General features: G+C 50.0%; 1 protein-coding gene across 1 annotated transcript; it reads left to right on the top strand.

Annotated features, from left to right (window-relative positions):
* Window positions 1-875: 875 nt before the first annotated feature.
* Window positions 876-20725, top strand: CSF1R (colony stimulating factor 1 receptor). Its single transcript, XM_009489499.2, has 21 exons — window positions 876-927; window positions 5939-6184; window positions 6984-7268; window positions 7796-7932; window positions 8691-8850; window positions 9722-9911; window positions 11000-11115; window positions 11387-11507; window positions 12195-12385; window positions 12986-13098; window positions 15221-15347; window positions 15841-15945; window positions 16291-16401; window positions 16669-16831; window positions 17403-17503; window positions 17641-17756; window positions 18503-18625; window positions 18744-18855; window positions 19175-19274; window positions 19909-20014; window positions 20580-20725. The coding sequence occupies exons 1-21, from the start codon at window positions 879-881 to the stop codon at window positions 20709-20711; spliced, it is 2904 nt and encodes a 967-aa protein (XP_009487774.2). The 5' UTR covers window positions 876-878; the 3' UTR covers window positions 20712-20725.
* Window positions 20726-22567: the final 1842 nt, after the last annotated feature.

Raw genomic sequence — 22567 nt, 5'->3', positions numbered from 1 at the left:
GGATCCCTGTGTGTCCCCCAGCTCAGCTGGGGACAGGGAAGGGTCTGCAGGGTGGACCCCAACATGTCTTCCTGCTGGGGAGAGCGGTGAAGGCAAGCCTGTAGCTGGCTGGACTCAGCCCTGCCTCTGCATGGTGCTGGAGTGGGGCTTGGGGGTAATCCTGTGTGGCCACAGGACCCTTCTCTGCACCAGGGATCATGTTCTTGGTTAAAACAAATTAATTTGTTATCTTCACAGGCCTTTTGCCACCTGGGAGCTGCCCCAGGTGGAATCATCTTTGTGGGCCTCTTGTGAGGGAGTCAGACATGTTCCTCTGTGGATCCTCAGGCCCCAAAGCCAGCAAGATCCACCAGGCCTGAGGTAAAGCTTGTCCTGCTGGGGTAAAATGGAGTCTGTTGCTATCAAGGCAGGTCCCAGCCAGGCCTGTCGTGTCCCCAGGCAAGAGGAAAGAGTATAGAAGTCCCTGAGGGTTTGGGTGGCAGTAGCCAGGGCACATTGGGATTGTCCTGGGCCCTGGCATGATGCACTGGCCCCTGCCAGCCCTGGGGAGTGGTCTGGGGCTGAACCCCTTCCTGAGGGTGGCCCCAACAGTGGGGTGGGGGGGGCCTGCAGCAGGGTGCATACATGGCCCCACCTCTACCAAGGGGGTTTGTCACCAATGATGTCTCAAAGCATCACTTTTTTTTTTTTTCTTCCCCTCCCATTTCAAAAACAAACAAAAAAAAGGGAATTTCTTGACTTGTGGTCAGCTCAGAAAGGAGAAGCTCCTGCCAAGGGAGCACTGGGGGCAGTGCCCGCGAGGAGAGGCGCCCACTGCTTGAGCGGATCCTTCAGCCGCGTCCCTGCTCCACGCTGGGGGCACCGCGGTCCCTGGGGACATGGGTCCTGCTCTCCTCCTGCTGTTCACTGCAGCTGACATCTGGCACGGTAGGTCCACCAAAGCCCTACGGTGTCTCCGTGCCACTCTGGGGCAGGTTTGGGATGTGGTGAGGGTTTTCTGGGTGAGTGGTGTGAGTGCTTTATCCCTCCTGAGGTGAGGAAGGGTGCCAGCCTTGGTGGGGCTGGGGACAGGGCAACGCTGAAATTGGACTAATGGGTACTTGGCTCCTGGTGGTGGAGGGTGAAGCCGGGCTCCCAATTGTGTCTACCAAAAGCCTGTTGTGGGCTGGGATGGTCCCTGCTTCTGGTGGCTGTTTCATGAGGCAGCCACTGCTGCTGTGGGCAGGTTCAAGGAGCATGGGCAGGTTCAAGGAGCAGGCAAGAGAACATGTCTGCTCCATGGCACAGCAGGGAAGAGAGACCAGCTTGGCTTTTAGTGCAGACTTGGCTGTAGCAGCTTCCTGAAGACCACCCAGAACTGGCTGTCATTACAGAGGTAGGACAGTGGTGGAAAGAGGGTGTGTTGCTGGTCTTTGTTGACTCTGGAGCCAGCTGTGCTGAGGGCTAGCTGTTGGCTGCCTGCAGCACTACCAGGATAAGGCCAAGGGCTATGGAAAGGTGCATGTAGCACAGGAAGAGCCTCAGCAGCAGGGACATAGGAAAGGGAAACTTCCTGCTGTTTGGGTCTGGGTGGGGGTTAGGAGGAAGAAGAGATTCAGCAGAAAGTGCGTCCTGAGGGAAGCTGTCTCCAAAATAACCCTTTGCGCAAATGGAGCAAGAGCTGGGGATGCTCGGCCTGCAGGTGAAAGAGTTGGGGAAGTTAGCTGCATCAGCACCTTCCCATGTACCTTATGCCTGGCTGGAAACATCTGAGGATTGCTGTTTTCTGGTGGTGCTGGCATGCACAACAGGGTTGTAGGGCCAGGTGTTAGACCTCGTGATGGAAACAGAACTTGAGCAGCCAAGAAGGGAAAGGTGAATATGCCTGGTTTTTGAGGCTGCAGAGATGGCCAAGAGGCAATAACCCATCAACCTCAAGAAAGAGTTGCTAAGCCTGTTTTGAGGTTTGCAACTAGACAGAAACCAGTATTACTAATCTTGCATCTCAAGTGCTAGCAGCCTCTCGGATCCTGTGTGACACTTTCCTTCATTGTCCTTTTGAGCTTGCTCCCCACACGATGAGACTATGGTGGGAAGTCCCCCCTGGAAGGGGCAATCTAGGGGGGAAGCATTCAGCATGTAACAGGGAGGCAGTGTATCCCTCTTGAGCCACTGCTGTGTTCATATTTTTAGCCCAGGAAATTTGCATCCTGCTTGCTGTTGCACTGTATGGTGTTTCACTTAAAGTCACACCTTTGACATGTTGAGCAGGCTTTTTCCAGGTCTGCTGTTCTGGGAACTGGGTTTTGAAGGCTGCAGTGTTTTTAATTCCTTCTGTTTAAGATAATAGGGACTAGGCAGGTGTGACATAGACTTGTGAGATATTATAATATCTGTCAGGATCTCTCCGAAGGTTCCTTGAGGCACTGGGCAATGCAGGTCACCAGCTGTGGCATCCTCATCAGACACTGTCTGCCATATCAGGGTGTTAGAAACACATTTGTCTGAGTACCATCACTGTTGGTCATCTGCAGCACAAAGCTGCAGCATGCCAGGGTTGTCCAAAGCAATAATGCCTCAAGCTGGAGCCCAAGCCTGACTTCCTTCTCCTACCTCTTGGACTGCAAGTGAATCTTCTGAGAGTACCCAGGGCTGATGAGGTATGACCATTGTGATCTGGGCTTTTGCTGGGGGAGTGTCAGGATCAAATCCCAGCTTCAGATCAAGCAGAAGAAGGACTTGAAACCTGATCAGTTCATGTGTGTGTCCTTGGCCACCTTGAGAAGTCTTCCTGGGGTTTCTTCTGCTTTTCTTGTTGTGGATGCATCTAAACCTCTGAGGTAGAACTCCCAGGCAGAGATGTGATAAGCACCCTTTTCCCCATCCCCTGCCCCTGGATACTATAGGTAACTCTGGGGAAGGTGTCCTCAGAAACAAATCTTTTCCCTCCCATCACTGAGGAGGGAATAAGGAGAGCTCAGGCCTGGTATAGGTCCCTCCCAGGGCTGGACCTTATCCTAGTTATCCTCCAGGACCAAGTCAAGGTCCTGATGACTGGCTTCTGTGGTAAGGTTCTTGAGCTTCTCTGTCTCACCAGCCCTCGCTCTTCCTTCCTCACCATTTCCAAACCATCAGCAGAGGAAAGTAATGTTTTGGCTGGCATGGGAGAGGCAGGGACAGAGCCTGCAGCTGTAACTAGAGGTCATGGTTGCACAACCCAAGTGTGGTAAAACCTTTGGCCAGCAGTTACCAGCAATGCTGCGGAAGCTGCTGGAGAGCAGCAGAGAGACATCCCTTGGGCTTCGTGCAAGATTGCATGCTGGTCAGCAGGGAGAAAGCTCCCCCAGCAGCCCTGCTTCCCCATTCTGGAAAAGGACCTGCTGGTCTGACTCATGCCCTGGCACACACGAAGGAGTGGACACTTGGGTGGCCTTCACCTGGCATTGTCCTGCACTTAATGTCTCTGCCCTGTCTGTCCTCACTCCACTTGTGTGGTGGTTGTGCCATTGACAGGAGCCTCCAGTGATAGCCTGAAGGCTGCTGGCTGCCACTTCAGTGTTATGGAGAGCACCTACCCCGAGCCTTTTGTGGCCATAGCGTCCCAGTAGTAAGTGGAGGTTGATGACAACAAGGTGTGATATGACTCTTGTCCTCCCCTCTGTGGCTGAACCAAGGACCAGTTACAATATGGTCTTTCCCTGAGCCAGTTTGAATGCAGCTCTGAGTCAAAGAGCTTGGCTCTGCCATTAAATGGTGCCGAAGCCCTGGCTGTGGAGGGATAGCTAAAGCAGAGAGTAGGTGAGGGGAAAAACATCCAGAGACAGAGAGTAAAAGCAACAGAAATGTGTTAAGCCCTGCTAGAAAACACAGTTTAGCAAAGAGGGAGGAACATCGTACATATTTTCCGTATGCAGAAAATGTTGCTTTGCAAAGGATTCTGGGATGTTTTTCTTTGCTCTTGGAATAAATGAGACTTTTCCTGTTTCCACAGAAAGACAAAGCATCAAAAAAAAAAAAACCAAAACCAAACCCGAAAAAGGGAGATAAACTGTCAAATATTCCATGGTCTGAAGCTCCCTGTCCTCTGCTTCTTTCCCTAGGGCCAGTGAATTTGATCCAGGCCTTGTTTGGGTTTCTCCCAGGCAACTGGATTGTTGTCACGCACCAGCAATACTCTCCAGGGCCTTAAGTCTCATATTCTTGACCCTTTGTTGCATGGAGAGAGTCATCAGCCTGAGAGTGCTTAAATGATGCTCTTTGAGCTCTGATGGACAGGCTCTGGTGTTACAGCCCTGAGCACAGCTGGTAGCACAGACACACATTTGTACCTTGGACACAGTCTGCCTCACCAAATGAGCTGTGAGCAGGGGTGGATGAGGATGGGTGCATGCTGCTTCTACTGGCTGTGTTACAGGGACAGTGTCCAAGGCAGCACCTGGGAACAGATTTGCTTTAAGCTGTCTTTGCTACCCATGACCATAAGCAGCCTTCTCTTCTTTCTTCCCTGCAACAAGGGCTGTAACATCTGGCCACTACTCCCCTTTCCCCTGATGGATATGCAAGTGCGGCTGGACTAATGGTGCCATTATAGGGTGCCTTGCACTCTCCTGCTTCCCAATGAGTTAGGAGTTTTAAGTTCATTTGGACAAAAATCTTTCAACTAAAGGGCTCCTGTGAGTCCAGAGCAGTCTGCTGCAGAGTTTGAGGCATCACAAGACCAAACTCAGCCGTTGTTTCTGCTGCCACCACCCGAGAGGACCACTGCCCACAGTGACCTCCTCTACAAAGAGCAAGGAATTGATAAGTTGGGCAGCTACCTTTCTACTTCCAATTATTTGAACCTGGGTGTGTTGTCCCTTTAAGATATGAGGATGGGTTAGACCAGGAAGGAAAGCAGAAGTGGGAGAATAGCCCTGGACAGGGGTCGGAGTGGGGCACAGAGCCCCCTGAGCACAGATAGCCATTTGCAATGTGTTTCCTGTTCTCCCCGAAGGCCTGGCGTGGGGGTGGCAGTACCACTTCTTCCCTAGCCCTGCAGCACTGATTCATTTCTCACTTCCCCCCACCCTAAATATAGGTGGTGACTCAAAGAACTCGCTGATGTGGCAAAACAGGGAAAAAATATTTCCCTCTGACACTAAGGGCTGGAGTGGGACCCTGGTTCCCCTTTATTCAGCCAGCAGAGAAGCCATCTTCAAAGTAGAGATGACATCAGAAATCCATCTGAGTTGCAATACCAGTGTAAGCACAGCCTGGTGTGCTGTATATACAGCTGCAGCTATGGGCTTTCATGAGCCGCTTAGCTTTTCTGTGCCTCCATTTCCCACCCCTGAATATGAATAATGATGCTGATTCACTTCATAATGTTTTGATGGTATCTGTGAGGAAAGCATGCTGTTTGACTCTATGATAAGGCATAAGTAGATGTTCTTCAGAATCCACTGCCCAGCAACCAAAAAGCCAGTCTTCCTAAAACGCATGCACTGACCTGCTCTGCAGAAGCTTTCCAGGTCTGTTCTAGCTCATCACAGCACCAATGCAACAAAGAGAGCCCCATACACTAGATGTGGCTTAAACTTTACCAAATGGTGTTACAGGCTAACCAAGTTCATACAGTAGCTCCAGCTCTGCCACAAGAGGAAAACTGTTGCAAGAAGAGGCAAAACCCAACAGGAATATTTTCCAAGCTAGAATCTAGCCTAATCAGCTCCAGATGATTGTTTTTTCTGTCCCAGCACTCTAAATGTTCACATGTGGGCTTTTCTCTCTTCTCTGAAATTCATTCCTTGAAGTATCAGGCCATATCTCTGTGGGATGGAGAATGACCAGAGTGACACAAGCCAATAAGCCAGTTAGAATCCCAAGCCCAGCCTCTTCCTGATGCTGAGCTACCAAACTCCAACAGAGCATCATTAGGGATCATTTTTGCATCCTCACTCTGTCTCTTTTTCCTTTGTAGGCTTGGCATCCCCAGTGATCAGCCCTGACCTCCCTGCTCTGGTCGTCAACACGGGTGATCCAGTCATCTTGCACTGCTCAGGAGAGTCTGAAGTTGAATGGAAGAACCAAAAGCATACATTCAGCAACCACAACAGCAGCACGCTCAGTATTCCCCAGGCCACTTACATGAATACAAGCACCTATAAATGTGCTTATGTCAACAGCAGTGACAAGGGCGTTGCAACTGTGCATCTGTTTGTGCGAGGTAACCATGCTTCCCTCTTCCCACATATGCTTGCAGAACGGCCTCCTTTCAGGGAGCACAGCCTCTCTATGGCTGTGGATGTGTGCGTGTTTGGGGGAGCAGTGCAGGCTCCTACTGGGGCAGTGGCTCACCCACAACCAGGTAAGCCCCCATACAATGGGGCCCATGGCTGAAGCACTGGGGTAGAGTACAGAGCATCTACATCTCATGCATATCTGTGAACAGCCTGGACCTCTCAATCCATTTACCTTGACTTCCATTCCTGAAAAAACAGGGATGAAAGTCTGTTTGGTGTCATAATGAGCAGTGAGATCTGGAAATTGGAGAACTGTATTGCCAGTACCCCAGATAAGGGACAGTCACATGAATCACATCCTCACAACATGACCCGAACCCCAAATATTCTTTTACCCCAGAAGAAGTTATGCTGTGGTAGCTCCACCACTTGAGTTCACCCCTTCCCTTGTACCAGAGATACTGTCCTGGACAGGGAAGCTGGAGGTCTGATAAATAAGACTAACACTGTGGTGAAAAGTTTAGAGGTAAACATACTTCTCAGTCTCTCTTGCCTATATACATTTGTGAGTTGATTGCTGTGCTCTCCTCAAATGCCTTAGCTGGAATTGGGCTTGTCTTGTGAGTTTTTGGAGGCTGAGTCAGGCAGGCGTTGAGCAGGGCTGCCCCAGCATTGAACTCCCACTGGGCAGCAATGCTGGAGACTTGCCTTTGCTGGAATGTGTTTCTCAGCTTCAATGGATTTTCTGATCTGGTTCTCTGGCCTACCTTGTCTCCTCCGCAGATCCCAATAATGTGTGGTACACCCCAACTTTCCGGATCTTCGTGAACAAAGGTGGTAATGCTGAGCTCCCCTGTCTCATCACGGCCCCTGAGTACGGATCCAGAGTGACTCTGATAATGGATAGCACCTCTCATCTCCCACGTGGGACCAATTATTCTTTCAGTCTTGAGAAAGGAATAACAATATACAATGTGCAAAGCAAGCAGAAGGGCTTTTACCGATGCCAAGCAGCGATAAATGGAAAAATAGAGAAGTCATCAAGAATAAAGCTGATTGTGGAAGAAGGTAAAGGACTGGGGTTGCTGCGGTCCTCAGGGAGATGGCAATAGCCAAGCTGGCCACAGTAGATAGTTAAGGAAAAGCTCCTCGCCAGTAGTAGGAAAGACCTTCTGCACCTGCAATATTTAAAGGGTATTTAATGGAGGCAAAATTCCATCAGATTCTGGCAAATTGGCTCCTTCAGGTGCGTATCCATCAGTTCAGCAGCATTCACATCTTTGCAGGCACTATCAAAGAACAGAGGAAAAAAGCCCACCTGTCTCCCCGTGTCCTGTAAGTCCTCAGGCCCTGATGCTCAGGACGTAACCATGGCAGAAGGTTGCCCTTCCCTTTCAACCCACAGTGCTGACTGCTGTGCTCTCCCTGACCTGTACACAAAAATGAGTGGTGATCCCTAGGGAAGGAGAAATCCAGGGGTAAAGAGACTGAAGAGGATGGAAAGGAGAAGGTAGCCAGGCCTTGGGGAGTCTCCAAAGCGCATGGGGTCACTGAGCCAGCTGACGTTGAATCTTTCCCTGCTTGCCTTTGTGTAGCACTGGAGAAGCCTGTATCAGTGAAGATGGATCCTATAGACCATGTGCGAATTGTGGGCGAACCTTTCAAAGTCACTTGCACAGTAGTTGCTCCTTCCCACAAGTATGACATCATGTGGGTGACAGCCGCAAAGAGCGTAAGTTGTGCAGCTTCAAGGGGGTATAGGGCTTTCCTGGAAACTGGGAGGCATGAAACTGGTAAGAACTGTCCAGACCCAATTCACCTGCAGCAAAGCCTTGCACTGCCCAACCAAAGCAGCTATTCAGACAAGGTGTAGAAATCTGAATACGGCCATCCTTTCCTTGGGATGACACAGGGATAAGAAACACCTGCCCATTGTCAGGATCTTGCTGCAAGAGAGAAAGGATGTTGTTTCAGCTGAGTTCATTGAGCAGGAGCCACAGTACCTACTAAGGCAACATTTTTCCACCCAGCCCTGCCAGGGCTTATAAAGCAAGAAACATGTTCAGGACACACAGTTCCCCAGAGAAAAGATATGGGTGAAGAAAGGGAATGCATTTCAAAATCTCTGTTGTGCTGACTTTTAACTGCTAGGTGGTTAGATAAGGTTTGCTAGAAGTCCTTATTATATCTGATGTGTTCTTTAAGGAGTTGAAATAACATACAAGATATGTTTGGATTACACAATGTAAGGCCAACTTGTAGTCAGAAGGCTGACAACAGCTATAACCTTAACTGCTGTGGAATATCTGTCCTGAGTACTTAGGTTTAATATGCCTCTTGGTCTCCACACAGATGGCTTTCAGTGACAGGGACTCTGTAAAAAAGTTCAGTAGCCCAGAACAGGAGGGGGTGGGTACATTTGTCATAAATACTCAGTTCCATCCTCTGCCTTTCCAAGAAAGTGCCTGATGTTCCCTCCCTGCCTGACAGGTCAGGATAACTAACAACCCTAGCTTTGAAAATGACAACTACTTCATCAGCAGCATCCTGTCCATTCCAGCGGTGACTATGGAAGACAGTGGGAAATACACTTGTATAGCTAACAATTCAGCAGGATTCAGGAATGCCTCGACAATGCTTCAGGTAGTAGGTGAGTGCTTCCCCGAAACACCAGGAAGGTGTAGGCTGAATCACACCTAGCCTTGAGTATTTGCCACTTCTGCCTCCACCCTGTTGCTAGTTTTGTTGTTGGAAACATTCTTGCTTGTGCCTGAAGGCTCACATGAGAACTGTGGAGCTGCTAGGAAAGGAACTGGTGTTCCCTTCATGTCTTGAGGGGTAGGAGGACATTTTTTGGTTTCTGGATGAAAAATTGGAAAGCTCTTCTCAGTTTCTGTGTGTTTATAAACAGCTTTAAAACAAAAAAAAGAATGGGTCAACATTATGCTGAAGACCAGGAAAGGCTGGCTAGAAGGAAGGGCAAGTCACATGAGCAGAATATAGATCTTTGTCTCTTCCAGTAACAGATCCACATAAGAGGATTGAGATCTATTATACACTTGTTTGTATCTTGTGACAGAAAATTCATCCTCACGGCTCATAGACTGGGGTTGGTTGACGACCCAAAGCTGCTGCATACCATGGCTCAGAAAGAGGGCTTGGTCCAAGTTGTTTCTGAGTGAGAAGCCAGGAGTTTAGCTAAGGGGCCTTTCTTCTATGGACAATCAGGACATCCAGTTTTAGCCTCATCACTTATTAGGATATGGCATGTAAAACCTCTTTCCCCATGAAAGTTCACTAAGATTTTCTAGCTCTCCTCAGGCAGAATATAATCCAAGCTGCCATGACAGAGAAGCAACTTAAAAGTACTCTTTTGGCAACATAATCTGTGTAATGCCTCATTCCCTCCTACAGTCTCCTAGCTGCCCTTTCCAATAATGGTCCATTTGTGAAGCTGGTATAAGCTTGTTTCAGGTCTCTGGACATGCATGCTGATGGTCATGCTCTCCTCCATCCTGCAGAGAGAGGTTATGTGTTCCTGACCCCGGTGCAAGCTACCAGCCAGGAGGTTGCATTGGGAGACAGTCTGGAGCTGCAGATCCACATTGAGGCTTACCCAGAACTTCTCCACTGGGGCTGGGAGCACACGAACCCCTTGAAGAACTCTGGGAGTGCCACATTCAAGAGCCAAATGATCTCTAGAAACAACTGGTATGTGCTCTCTCTTCTACACTGGCCATGGCATGTTTCCAACAATGCTTTCCTTGTGAGACAGGCAGGCCCCATGCTACTGGCTCACAGAAAACTCTCTGGTGTAAAAGAGGGGAATTGTTCTGCCTTTCTGTCTTCTCTTTCCAGTATTATTAGCAAACCACAGTGAGCAAGTCTGATCAGGTGAAGGAGGACACCACCTTTGTCTAACTTGGCAGACTTCTCTTTAGAAAACCTCGTGGAAGTCACTATCATGTTTGTGGCCTGGTTCACACTGGTTCAAGTTCACACTCTCCTTGCAGGAAAAAGTTGCAGGAGTGGATGAACAGTGTAAAAAACCTGAATTCCCTCACTATTCCTCAGACCTGTCCTATTCTCTGTGGTCTGGAGAGTATACGTACCGAGCAGCACTGTATGCCTTATGTCAAGAGAAGCCAGAAACGTTATTATGTGGATAAGACCTTATGGAAGGCACAGTCCTGCTCTTCCAAAGCCTACAGCCAACTGAGGCCAAAAGGAGACTGAAAGAAAGAGAATCATTCCATTTGGTGGGGAGTTTTGGCAATTCCCCTTTCATTTTTTTAGAAACCCAAAATAATCTACAAGAGGAACTGTGCCACTCAGCAAGTGTGATGGCTTTAGGGCGAACTCTTTCTTGTATTGGGATGTGAGAAATGGGCTGGGGGCAGAGGGGAATGGGCACTAGGGACCATGACTTGATGGAATAAGAAGTGGGAGGAATAACTCATTCTGTCAAAGGCAGGAGGACCAGCATCCTCTAGCCCTTTAAAGGCAATGATTTAGATGTTAAACTCTCCTTTGTTACTGAGCATTCACTCACCTGCAGCCTTTCAGAAGTGCTGTGCACTTGATGGCAAAAGTCTTTCCTCTAAGGAAGATCAGACGCTCCCTGCTTCCCCTGAAGAAAAGTAGCAGATTCCCCTCATGTGCTGGGATTAGTGCTGGGAAGTGTTCACCCACTCCAGGGCACAGGAAGCAGCAACATCTCGCTGAGCAAAGACTGTGTGAGTGCTTGAGTTTCCTCAGCACAGCTTTCCTCATGGTGGTTACTCTCCCTTTGTGAGCAGGTATAACAACACGCTCCTCCTGGACCGCCTGCAGGAAGGAGAGGGAGGTCTCTATACATTTCATGCCCTCAACAATGAGACCAATGCATCAGTCACCTTCAGTATCTCTGTGAAATGTAAGTGCTTGGCATTGCCCGTTCTTTCACCCTGCTTCCCCTGGGGCTGCCGCTGCCCAGCTGGCAGCGAGTGGGGGGGGTACCAGGGTGCTTCCAGCCCAGTGCCCACAAGACACACAGCCAGACTGCATCTGGGACCCAGCCCAAACCTATGTGTAGCAGAGGAGTTCCTGGTGTTTTATTGTTGCACACATGGAAAGTAAATCAGAGCACAGGGAATGTGCTCTTCCTCTGGTCATAGCATCCACTGTTTATCTGCCTTCCCCAACAGCTCCTCCAAGGGTCTGCAAAATCAAGGTGCCAGCCAATGACTCCAGCATCCTTCAGTGCATGGCCATCGGCTACCCTGCCCCACGCATTGAGTGGTACCACTGCCCCATTCACTCTGACAGGTAAGAGATGCCCAAGAGACTGAGCACCTCCAAGCTGTGCACTTGCCCTTGCTATGCTGGCATTTGCTGAGCAGCACCATGTGGGCTTGCTTGCAGGCGATATAGCAGAGCCTGTTCAGTAACAGCAACAGGGATGTTGCCCTGCTAAAAAAAGAGGTTCTTGGGGACTGTCTGAGGAGAGAGGACAGGTACTATTCCTAAAGTCTCAAGCTTGAAGAGTTCAGCCACCTGTGATTCATGTTTTTCCAGTGCTTTTCTGAGGAACATGTGGATCCCTTGGAGAAGTGCCCCAGTGTAGGTTGCTGTAGAGCTACCTCCTGGCTGGTCCAAGTCATCTTTCTGGGACCTCCACAGGTCTGAGGCTCCGCAGAGCACAGGCTTACTGAGCTACAGTGTGATGGGGGGAAACTGAAGCTGCCTGGACAGGGGTAGTTGTGTCTTAGTACCAGCCCCAGGGAGGAAACTGCTGCCACAGCTCTAGCCACATAAAGGCAGTTAAGGCTCTGCCTATACACAGCTTTGATGTTCAGGGAGAGGTCTTTTAACTGGGCAGTGAGTAACATGTCTCACAGAGCTGCAACCCTAATTCCCAGTGTCTCCTCTCCAGTCTGATACAGGCACCAATTCACTTACGAGCAACTGTGCTGCAGAGGAACACTCATTCTCTTCTGCTTGGTGTCTCTGCAGATACAACGAGGACTATAGGTTGCTACTGAACGACTCCAGTCCCCAGGTGGTGAACATGTTGCCCTTCCAAGAGGTGGAGGTGGAGAGCGTTGTCCCGTTCCAGGAGCTGGGTGCCAATTTCACCTTTTGCTGTGTGGCCATTAACAGAGAGGGGAACGCTTCTGACATGTTTCACTCGCTCACCATCACCAGTAAGATACAAACTGGTAGCTTGGCAGAGTGGGGGAGAATGTAGGGGCTTTGAGGGGCCCACCTTCCTATACGTATATCCCTACTGTCTTGGAATAGAGGTGGAGTAGATTCCACAAGCCCCGTATCTTCACAGGAGGTGGGAGGCTTTGGTGTTTGCCAGTCCTAGGAGCAGCATGGGAACTGCTGGATGGGCATAGCCAGGTGCCAAAGGTTGAGCAATGCCACGAACACTTTACAACTACAGGACCTAGCTCCAGGGTGCAGCGCAGCCAGCTGTTGCTCAGCCCACTGGAGTCCAGGGGTTTCATCTTTTGATGGGCCTGTTCTTGCTGCACAGATCTTGGTCCCCAGTCAGTCTGACCTGCACCTGGTGCTCTTTGTGTGGCAATTGGGGTGCACGGGGCGAACCATTGCAGCCTTGATTTTGGCATCAGGAAATTCCCTCAGTTCCCAGCAGCTCTTCTGGCTGTCCCTGAGGCCAGAGCTGGGTTGTGTTGCATACAGGGGAAACCTAAGTGAACAGCTGAGCAAAATGAGCCCAGAGATGGGATTGAAACAGCAGTGTTTTACTCATCCCTGGTTTTTTTTTGCTCTTCCAGGAAGTGTCATGGCCCCTCCAAACAAGCTCTTCAGCCCCATTCTCTCCACCTGCATAGGCACATCAATCCTGCTGCTCCTCCTACTGCTCTTCCTCCTCTACAAGTACAACCAGGTCAGATTCGCTGTTGCATAGCAAGGGCCTCAAGGCCTGCCCAGCCTCAGAGACCACACTGCCTCTGCTGGCAGCCACAGGCAGGGGGCATTCAGCTTGGAGGTACCAGGCAAGCTACCTCCGTCATCTCCACTGCCCCCCAACTGCCCCCAGGAGTTTCCTGCTGCAGAGCAAGGCTCATGCACCAAACCCAGTGTGTTAAGACCTCTCCCACCCTGGTCCCTCAGTCTTGTAACCCAGAGGTCAATGTGGATACTCCTTGGTGCTAGACAAAGCTGCTCGCTCTGTGTGTCAATTGCAGCTGGTTTTGCTCTGGTCACCATGAATCCATGGAGTGAATTAAGGAGGAAAAAAAAGTGGTTTGAAACTTGCATCTACTTTTTATTCTTGTCCCTGCTTTATAAAAAGCTGTCTTTACGGGGAAACAGGATGATGTTAGAAGGCGTTTGTCTCCAGGAAGACTTGGTCACTATTTTTATACAAGAACTTGCCCCATTTTCTCTGCAAGACTCATTTTCAGCATTTGGATTCCTGCTCTGTTGTTTCCATAAACTGTACCAACCAATAGCCACCCCTGCTTCATCAGTGGGTGAGAATCTCCTGGGTTTTGGCTCTCCTTTTTGGCACCTTCTTTTGACAGCCCATCAAGGCTGCAAATTTTGCAGCAAAGTTCTGGTGCTGGTTGTCAGAAGATCCAGCAGTGCCCTCTCCCAAACAAGCACCTACAGCTTTGCAGGCAGAGCTCTCTGTGTATCTGGACTACTGGCCAAAAAGAGAGAGAGAGAGGGAGGTAGGGATGGATGGATGGATGTGTAAGCACAGCTCTGAAGAAATAGCTTTTAGGAAGGCCTTGCAAGCCCAAGAGAAGCAGGACGTGTTTATAAATAATCTTACCTATCTCAGCCATGGGCTTCTTGAGCCATGGCTGATTGCTGCAGTGCTAGGTCAATCGTGGAGCAGAAAGCAGCAATGCTCACCCTCTGGGAGCAGACAACAGCAAATAAACTGAGTGCATGTGACATGCTTTATGGGAGACCTCCACCAGAAACTGTGCTGCTTGGAGCATCCTGTTGGGACCTTTTTCAACAGCATGCATGGGCATGGATGTTCAACTCTTAAGCAAAGAAAAAAGCAGCACTGTGGGGGAGAAAAAAACAGATGCTTTGCATCAAAACTGCAGATCTGTTTGCCTCAGTTATGGTCCCTCATGCCTCTGCTAACCTAGCTTTGAGCATCTACCCATACGCTGCATCCTTCTCTGCAAACTATCCAGGGGAAGTGGTGAGGAGAAGCATTTCAGCACACACCTCCCAGTAGCTGGGACATGAAGTGATTCATCACAGCCATGGTCACTTCACTCATGCTTCCCTGTGTCTGTCTTGATGGACCTCCAACCACCTTTGCCACTATGGTTGCAGGTCCTTGCCTGTCTCCTTGTACAGGAGCAAAGCCCGTACACAGTATTCTCATACCAAGCTATTTCACTGCCTTTCTCTGTATTTGTGCCTCCAGCCTGGCTCCCTAGCCCTCTCAACATGAATGACAACCCCCAGCACAAGCTGGCAACTGCCTCTGCCCATTGGCTCCAGCACTGCTTCTCTCTGTCCTTGCCTGGTTACTTTTGCCATGAGATTCATGGAAAAGAGAAGAAATTCTTACTTCTCTTTCTCCATTTCTTTTTTCCTCTGTAAGGGAAGCGGGGCTGGGCCAGCTCCAGCTTTCGGCTGTGCTCAGCAACCCAGGGTACCAAGGAAGGAGATGCAGCAGGACACCTTCATCTGGTACCAGCTGGGCACAGCTCAGCCACTGGTCTGGTGGGACATGCTGGCTCTCTGAGCTCTGCCATACCACGTGAGGGCAACGGGCTACTTTAAGTGAAAGAGGCAAGAGAGCCTCCCTCAGTCATGGGTGATGACTCAGGGGGGACTTTGTAACAGCAGAGGAGCCAGGCTGTCCAGACAAAGCCCCTCTCACTCAGTGCAGGTTCAAAGCAAGAAATACTTGATGGACTGAACCCTAAGTCTTCCCTCTGTGCCTGCCGGGTGGGAGCTAGAGTGCATGCTGGGACTGGGGAACCCTCAGGACTTGAGGAACACTGAATAACTGAGTTTCTTCCTTACAGAAACCCAAGTACCAGGTGCGGTGGAAGATCATTGAGGCCTGTGAAGGGAATAACTACATCTTCATTGATCCTACTCAGCTGCCATACAATGAAAAATGGGAGTTTCCCAGGAATAACCTCCAGTTTGGTAAGAAACCTTCCTTGCTGCTTGCCTGGTGGCATGCAGGTCGCCACAGAGCTGAAATGCTCCAAGGACAGAGCCAAAGCAACTGGGCAACATCCAAAGCTGCATCCAGACATTATAGCAACATCCTTAACAAGGCCTTGCTGCCCTCTTGCACACAGGGTGGCAAATGCTAGGGTACAACCTCCCTCCAGCCTTCTATTGCTCCAAGGAAGGTTGAGAGGATCACATCCCTCCTCTTGCATCTGGGGTCATTCCTAATGCATAGACTGGTGAGCCCGTGTTTGGACATGGCCTCTTTCATAACTTCATTGCTCTCAGTAGAGTTCCCCTCAGATGTTAACCAGCTCTTGACTAAGGGATGTGTCATCTTGTCTGGGCTTATCAGGAAACCCCACCTGCCAGGCATCCTCCTCAACACTATGTGCAGGACAACTGCTCAAACACTTTCTATAAAGCATCTTATAAGCACATTTTTTTTTTCCCCCCTCTGCAGGAAAAACTCTTGGAGCAGGAGCCTTTGGAAAAGTGGTAGAAGCCACTGCTTTTGGGCTAGGCAAAGAAGATTCGGCCCTCAAAGTGGCTGTGAAGATGCTAAAGTGTAAGTCCAGAGCAACTTGCAAAGGCTGAAATCCCACAAGCTCCTTTGGGCAGGATGTAGTGTGTGTTTACCACGTGTTGGTGCTCCCAGGCTGCAACATCTACATTTTTAGATGTTTCTGTGATAAGTACTGGGTGCTGGAATCACACTGCTGTCATTTTTGTGGACAGAGGCACAGATAGGCACAGACAGAGGACAGAATTTCCTCTCTGAGTGTGTCTCCTCCGAGTGTGTCTCCTCCTTTTGTTCCATCTCTCTGTCTACACCTTTTTCCGTCCTCCCCCACCATCTCTTCCTTGTCCCTCCCTCTCTCCTTCACACAGTCGTTTTCCTCTTGCCTTGCAGCATCGGCAGACACAGATGAGCAGGAGGCTCTCATGTCTGAGCTGAAGATCATGAGTCACTTGGGACACCACGAGAACATTGTTAACCTGCTGGGAGCATGTACCTATGGAGGTAGGATCCCACAGCCCTGCTTCCCCCATGGGCCGCTCCCGTGGCCTGCTCCTGCGAGGCTGTTACCTCTCAGCCTCACAACAGAGATAGCTGATGAGCTTGGCAGTCTTTTTTGAACCTAACAACTTTGCAAGGGCCTGTGGGCTGGCTATTTCCAGGCATGCTTATGTGCAGTGTGGGATCTGCTGCCCTTCCTAGGGAAAGCAATCCTCAAGAGAGGTCACAGTAACATCACTTCTTAATGAACCCTTTCTGCCTCTCTCCCAGGCCCAATCCTCGTCATCACCGAGTACTGTCGCTATGGAGATCTACTGAATTTCCTGCGGAAGAAGGCTGAATCCATAATTATCCAGGATTCTGCCCTGGACACCTCTTTAGATAGTGCTGCTGACTACAAAAACGTTGACCTAGAGAAGAAATACATCCACAGGTAAAAGCAGAGCTCTGGTGGCCACAGGGCTGAGCAATGCAGGGCCTGGGTGTTTGCAGGGAGAAGTGTGTGGACGGCTGTGCTGTGGAGAGGTTAAGGCCAAATTCTGCAAGGACTTGCAGAATATCAGGATGTAAAAGCCACTGGGGTTGCATGTGTTTAGACTTGGTTACAGTTCCAAGTTTTTCAAAGTCCTTGACAGCAGTTGTTGAATATCCCACAACAAATCCAGGTTTCAATCCAGTCTGCCCTCCCACAATCTGGAATCAAAACTTTTGGGCTTCCTGCACTGTTGGGCACATGGGTTTCATAGGACAAGAGGCTGAGTGCTCCCCATCAGCCAAGGGTAGTCCCTTGACAAAAAGGGAGCAATACTTGGAGCCCCATACCATAGGGCACCTAGGTCCCCTTTCCAAATCAGCCTCAGTGTTGACTCTCCCTTTGCCCTTAAGCCTCTAGCTAAGCCACTTCCTGCAGGCAGGGATATGGTTTCTTCTCTCAGTGAATGTGCAGAAGGTACTGCTGGAGGGTTGCTAACAGCCTGTCTCCATCTCTGTTCCTTCTGACTCAGTGACAGTGGCCTTTCGAGCCAGGGTTTGGAAACGTATGTTGAAATGAGGCCTGTGTCATCATCATCATCTTCAGCGTCATCAGATTCTGCGCAAGCCAGGGGTGAGTTAAAGGCTCATTTCTGTGTTTTTATGATTTCTTTATTCTGATGATGCTGTCTGGTCAGGGAACCAGGATACAGCATAGTTGCACAGTTCACCAGGTTTGCAGCAACTCTAAAACTTCGCTTTGGATTTCAGGGAAAAGCTCAGAGGAAGATGAAGCCAGGGAGGACCTTCGTCCCCTCAATCTCTCCGACCTGCTACAGTTCTCCAGCCAGGTGGCCCAGGGCATGGCATTCCTTGCATCAAAGAACGTGAGTGCCAAGAGGACAACTGGGAAACACCAGTCATACCAGCGGGCACCAGCCAACCTGTCTGCACGAGGCTCGGGGTGTTTTTAGATGGGGTGGCCAAGCTTAAGCAAGCTGCTGCTGGAAATGGGCCTCTGTGCTCCATTTGTTGGGTTCAGACATGCTGGGCCACGGTGACCGGTGTTCCCTTCAGAGCCATGGGCTCTGGGCAGGCCATCATGGCAGGGTAGTGTTACAGGGGGGAACCCAGGGCTGTGCATCGTGCTAGTCTCAACATTTTTTCCCCAGCTTTTACATGAAGTCAGGAACTTAGATGTGAAGCTTTCTTGTATTGGCAGCTTCCCCGCTGCCCCAGGGACAAGGAACTGAAAGTGGCCGTTGAGCTGTCTGCCAGAGCTGGCTCATTTAGTGTATCAGACAGTAACCGTATGACTGTTCCAGAGATGAGGGCACAGCGTCAACAGCCCCTGGCTCTGAGCCTCCTCCCATGGGGAACATGATGGCCCCATGAGTGATTAAAAGACGTGGCATGAAACGTCACACTGTCTTAGCACTGCAAATGAAATGGTTGAAAGAGAGCCCGTACTCCTTGTAAATGACACAGTGCCTCTTACAGGGGCTTTTCAAGCAGTACGTGTTCCCTTTGCCCCTATTAAGTGTTGTTTCGGTGACAGGCCCGGGCTGTAGGGAATTAGCTGGGACTGCTGGGGGATGTTGGCTGGGTCTCAGTTGTGCTCTCTTCTCCCCAGTGCATCCACCGTGACTTAGCAGCCAGGAACGTGCTTGTGTCAGATGGACGGGTAGCCAAGATTTGTGACTTCGGCCTGGCCCGTGATATCATGAATGACTCGAACTATGTTGTAAAAGGCAATGTAAGTAATCAAAATGGGGACAAGAGAAGGCACAAGAGTAGGGTGCAGCTGGAGCACGAACAGCGTGTAGCATAAGCTGCCAGCTTGTCCCAGTCTGCAGGACTCTTTGCCCTTCCAGGCCCGACTGCCCGTGAAATGGATGGCCCCAGAGAGCATCTTTGATTGCATCTACACAGTGCAGAGCGATGTGTGGTCTTATGGCATCCTTCTCTGGGAGATCTTCTCCCTCGGTAAGAAAGAAGTGAGCTTGTAAACCTCTCTTGTTTTCCATGGCTTACCACTGCGCTCATGTCTCTGCAGAAAAGTTTCCAAGAAAGGAGGATGGTTGACAAAAATCTAGGTTTTATCAGGGCTATAAAATACTGTGTTATGCTTCCAGAGGGACCATTAAAAACAATGGATCCTGGATGATTTGCTCTAACTCAGAACTCCCTGAGAACGAGTAGCACTGGCTCAGGCGATGCTCCAGGCTGCCTCTTCTCACCCCACAAGGCTGGAGTGTTAAAGCTTCTGATCTGAGAGCCACCTCTGCTCCTGTTACTGTCACAGGTAAAAGTCCATATCCCGGCATGGTGGTGAACAGCAAGTTCTACAGCATGGTGAAGCAGGGATACCAGATGGCCAGGCCCGACTTCGCTCCCTTGGAAATGTGAGAGGATGCGCCGAGTCACATGATGGGTGACAGGGTGGCTGCAGCCACTCCTTGGGGGCGGGCAGGGAGATGGCACAGGGACCTTGGGCACAGGTCTGCCTGCTGCCCCCAGGTGCATCTGCCCTTGAGGTCCAGGTTGGATTCTACCAGGCTGCTCCTTGCTCCTGTAGGAAAGCAAGACCTGGGGTAGTCTGTTAGAATGTTCCATCCAATATTTCCCTTGTTTATGGACAGGAAGATGGGAGAGCTCATGTTATATGTCTACATTCCTGAACTTGGTGGACTTTTTTTTGGTTTTGAGTCAGCTACTTTTAACCCTAGGACTGTGAGAAGACAAACCTGAGTAGGTTACAGGAGGGGAATGAGTTTAACCTTGAAGAAAAAAGTACTGGAGGCATAAAGCCCCTTGTTGACAGATCAGAGAACTTTGCTTTATCGATTTCTGTGCTCACCCTTCCCTGGAGCACTGCACACACACTGACCACGGGTTTTATAGACAGGAGGACAAGGGACTGCTCAGTACTGTGTGCCTGAAATACAAAGTGCTGCAGGGAAGAGCCTGGGGGTGCAGCCCCTCCAGCAGCTCTGCAGCAGCACAGTGTAGATGCCCTGTCCCTGTTTGGCTCTGCAGGTACAGCATCATGCAGGCATGCTGGAGCCTGGAGCCCACACAGAGGCCGACCTTCGACCAGATCAGCTGCTTCATTCAGAAAGAACTGGAGGTGCATAAGGAGCAGGTGAGGACTTTTGGGGGAGGAGAAGGGAGGCCTGCTTTCCCCCTACACGAACATAGCTCCTGGACAACTTTCCTGGTGATATCCCTTACGTTTAACTGATGGGAGCAGTTTAGTGTTGGTGGAAAGTGCAGAGAGGCATCCAGATTTCCCCATGCTGAAGGGTTAAGTCATTCCCCACCTTGACCAAAGGAGGCTGGACAAAGAAATACAGCTGCTTTGCAGCAACCTCTGTGGGCGGCAATAGGGGTAGCCGTACAACTGCCAGTGCCACAGCCCTGCCCCGATGCCCTGGATTTGGCGAGCAGCTGGACAAAAGGTGCGCTGCCTGGTGACGGGCTGTCCTGCAGCTCCGCAAAAGCGCAGGCATGCCTGCCCTGGCAGCTAGCCATGCCCTGTGGGCGCAGCAAACGGTAGTGTTGAGTTGGCATCCCCAGCTGGTCATCGTGTTGAGTTGGCATCCCCAGCTGGTCATCGGTGCAGAAATGATGTCGTACACCCTTGGAGGGACTGAAATAACACCGGGGGTGGGGGGTGTTTTTTGTTTGGTTTTTTTTTTGCTTTCAAGGACTACACCAACCTCCCCTCCACTGGTGAGGAAGACAGCGGTTGCGATACCTCCGGCTGCTGTGAGGGGACCTGCGAGCAAGAGGAGAGTGGCCAGCCCCTTCTCAAGGGCAACAACTATCAGTTCTGTTAGCTGGTACCGCCACCCCGAGGAAGATCCCTGTCCTCCCGGCTCTGCAGAGTGCACGGTTCTGCTCTGCCCTAGGACACTGACACCTTCTGCTTTGGCTCTCCTCTCTGTGCTTTCTGAAGTACGAGCGTTACTGACTCCCTCACTGACAGGACAGCACCGGAGAGACTCAAAACCGGGACTCACCATGGGGTCCCTAAGGCCTTATTGAGCGTAGCGTAGAGTTGTTAGGACGATACCACACTCAATCTCTATGAGGTACAGAGAGGTCCCTGACACCTGCAGAAGGCCGCGCTGTGGGGTGTTTGTATTTTGTAGTTTTTTTTTTTTAAATACAAGTTGCAGCCAAGTAAGGCATTTCTAAAAGTCAATCACGACTGAACCCTTGTGTTTTATGAGCACATCTTGAACTAAGCCCTGAAGCTGGAATGGCTCCACGCACCAGAAGCAGCCCTCTTTCTTGGTGGTCCTACTCTCTTCCCTTTGTCAGTCTGACCCTGGATGTTGCAGAATGTATGTTTAGATACAGGTAAAGCCCCTACTTAGCATTAAATATGCATTAACCTCTACATTTCTTCATGCAATCCACCTCTCTGCAGCTGATGCTTCTGCAGGGAGTGTTTGGGTGAAGTGAGCCAAGGAGACAACCCCAGGGTTATGTGAACTTGTGCCCCGGTAACAGAGGGGCAGTTACTTCTCAGGTAAAATACAGAAGTAACCAGTGCTCTTCTGTGTGAGCACTGAACACAACCCCAATCCAGGAAAGAATGGCAGCTTAAACAGATCTGGAAATGATCAACACAACACATATCCTGCAAAACTTTTGAACTGTTAAATATGTAGCAATCACTGCCTTTTGTCCCGATTATGGATAGGCTCTTGTACATATTTTTCCAAGTGTATTTTTAATAGTAGAGCTGAGGTAAGTTTATTCATAAGCTAGGGCCTAATGCCCTTAAACTTATTTCTCATCTAACTTTTGCTCAGGGTTTTTAATGCCCACAGCCACCTATGTAGCTATCGGAAGTAGCTAATGAACCTTCTTAGCTTCACCTGACCCAGTGGGTAAAGGATCAGTATTCCAGGTACAAGCACTGACAAGGCTCAGGCAAACTACAATGAGACAGAACTACTGTATGGCAGGTGGCCTCTGTCATGCTGTGAGCAATTACGTTGTGGCCACTTCTGATGATATTAAACCTGGGTTTATGCTAACACCAAGTGATTCATTCCTCCTTTACTAAATGAAAAGCTAATGTATTTTTATCTGTCAGCATTATAAAGAATAAAGCTTTTTAACAAGATGAGTCTCTTCCAGGGCTTTAAGGGCTGTTCTCAGAGAGGAACAGATCAGAGCATGGGTGATGCGCTGGCCCCTCTTCTCACACACTGCAGCTCTGCTCCAATTCTTCAGACACGCTTCTCAAAAACTTATTAAAAGTGAGGTTTTAAAGCACTGTGCTATGATGGGCCTGTCTGTAATTGGGACAAATGAAGTAGTCCTCATACACAGATGTAAGGAGGGAGTAACTTCAATTGTGGTGACAGGACATCTGACAAGGGTCACTGTGTATGAGACACATGTGTGGCAGCAGTCTGTGTGGGAAAGGCAGTGGGATGCCCAGGGCAGAGGCAGATGGGTGCTGGTGACCAGGGACTCAAGCTTACTGCAGCCAAACCCCCTGCAGCACTGGCGTAGGTGCAGCAGGAGCTGCAGCCCAGGCTACCGAATATGTCTTGAAGAGACATTACTATCACCTGCCACAGGCTTTCTCCTACCCTGCCCTGTGCAGGGAACAGCAGAACATGAGCAGGCAGACTGGGGCAGTCAACCATCTGCAGAAGCTACTTTCTTGCCC

This window comes from Pelecanus crispus, chromosome 8 (assembly GCF_030463565.1).
Source record: "Pelecanus crispus isolate bPelCri1 chromosome 8, bPelCri1.pri, whole genome shotgun sequence".
NCBI lineage: Eukaryota > Metazoa > Chordata > Aves > Pelecaniformes > Pelecanidae > Pelecanus > Pelecanus crispus.
The sequence above is the reverse complement of the archived record's forward strand: the minus strand, read 5'-3'. Positions and strand labels throughout refer to the sequence as shown.

Bases quoted from the DNA above. Each gene is read 5' to 3' on its own strand.
- CSF1R (XM_009489499.2), top strand. From the start codon at position 879: ATGGGTCCTGCTCTCCTCCTGCTGTTCACTGCAGCTGACATCTGGCAC. The intron at 9,912-10,999 runs GTATGTGCTCTC...CTTTGTGAGCAG, and splicing joins ATGATCTCTAGAAACAACTG to GTATAACAACACGCTCCTCC. The intron at 16,402-16,668 runs GTAGGATCCCAC...CCTCTCTCCCAG, and splicing joins GGGAGCATGTACCTATGGAG to GCCCAATCCTCGTCATCACC.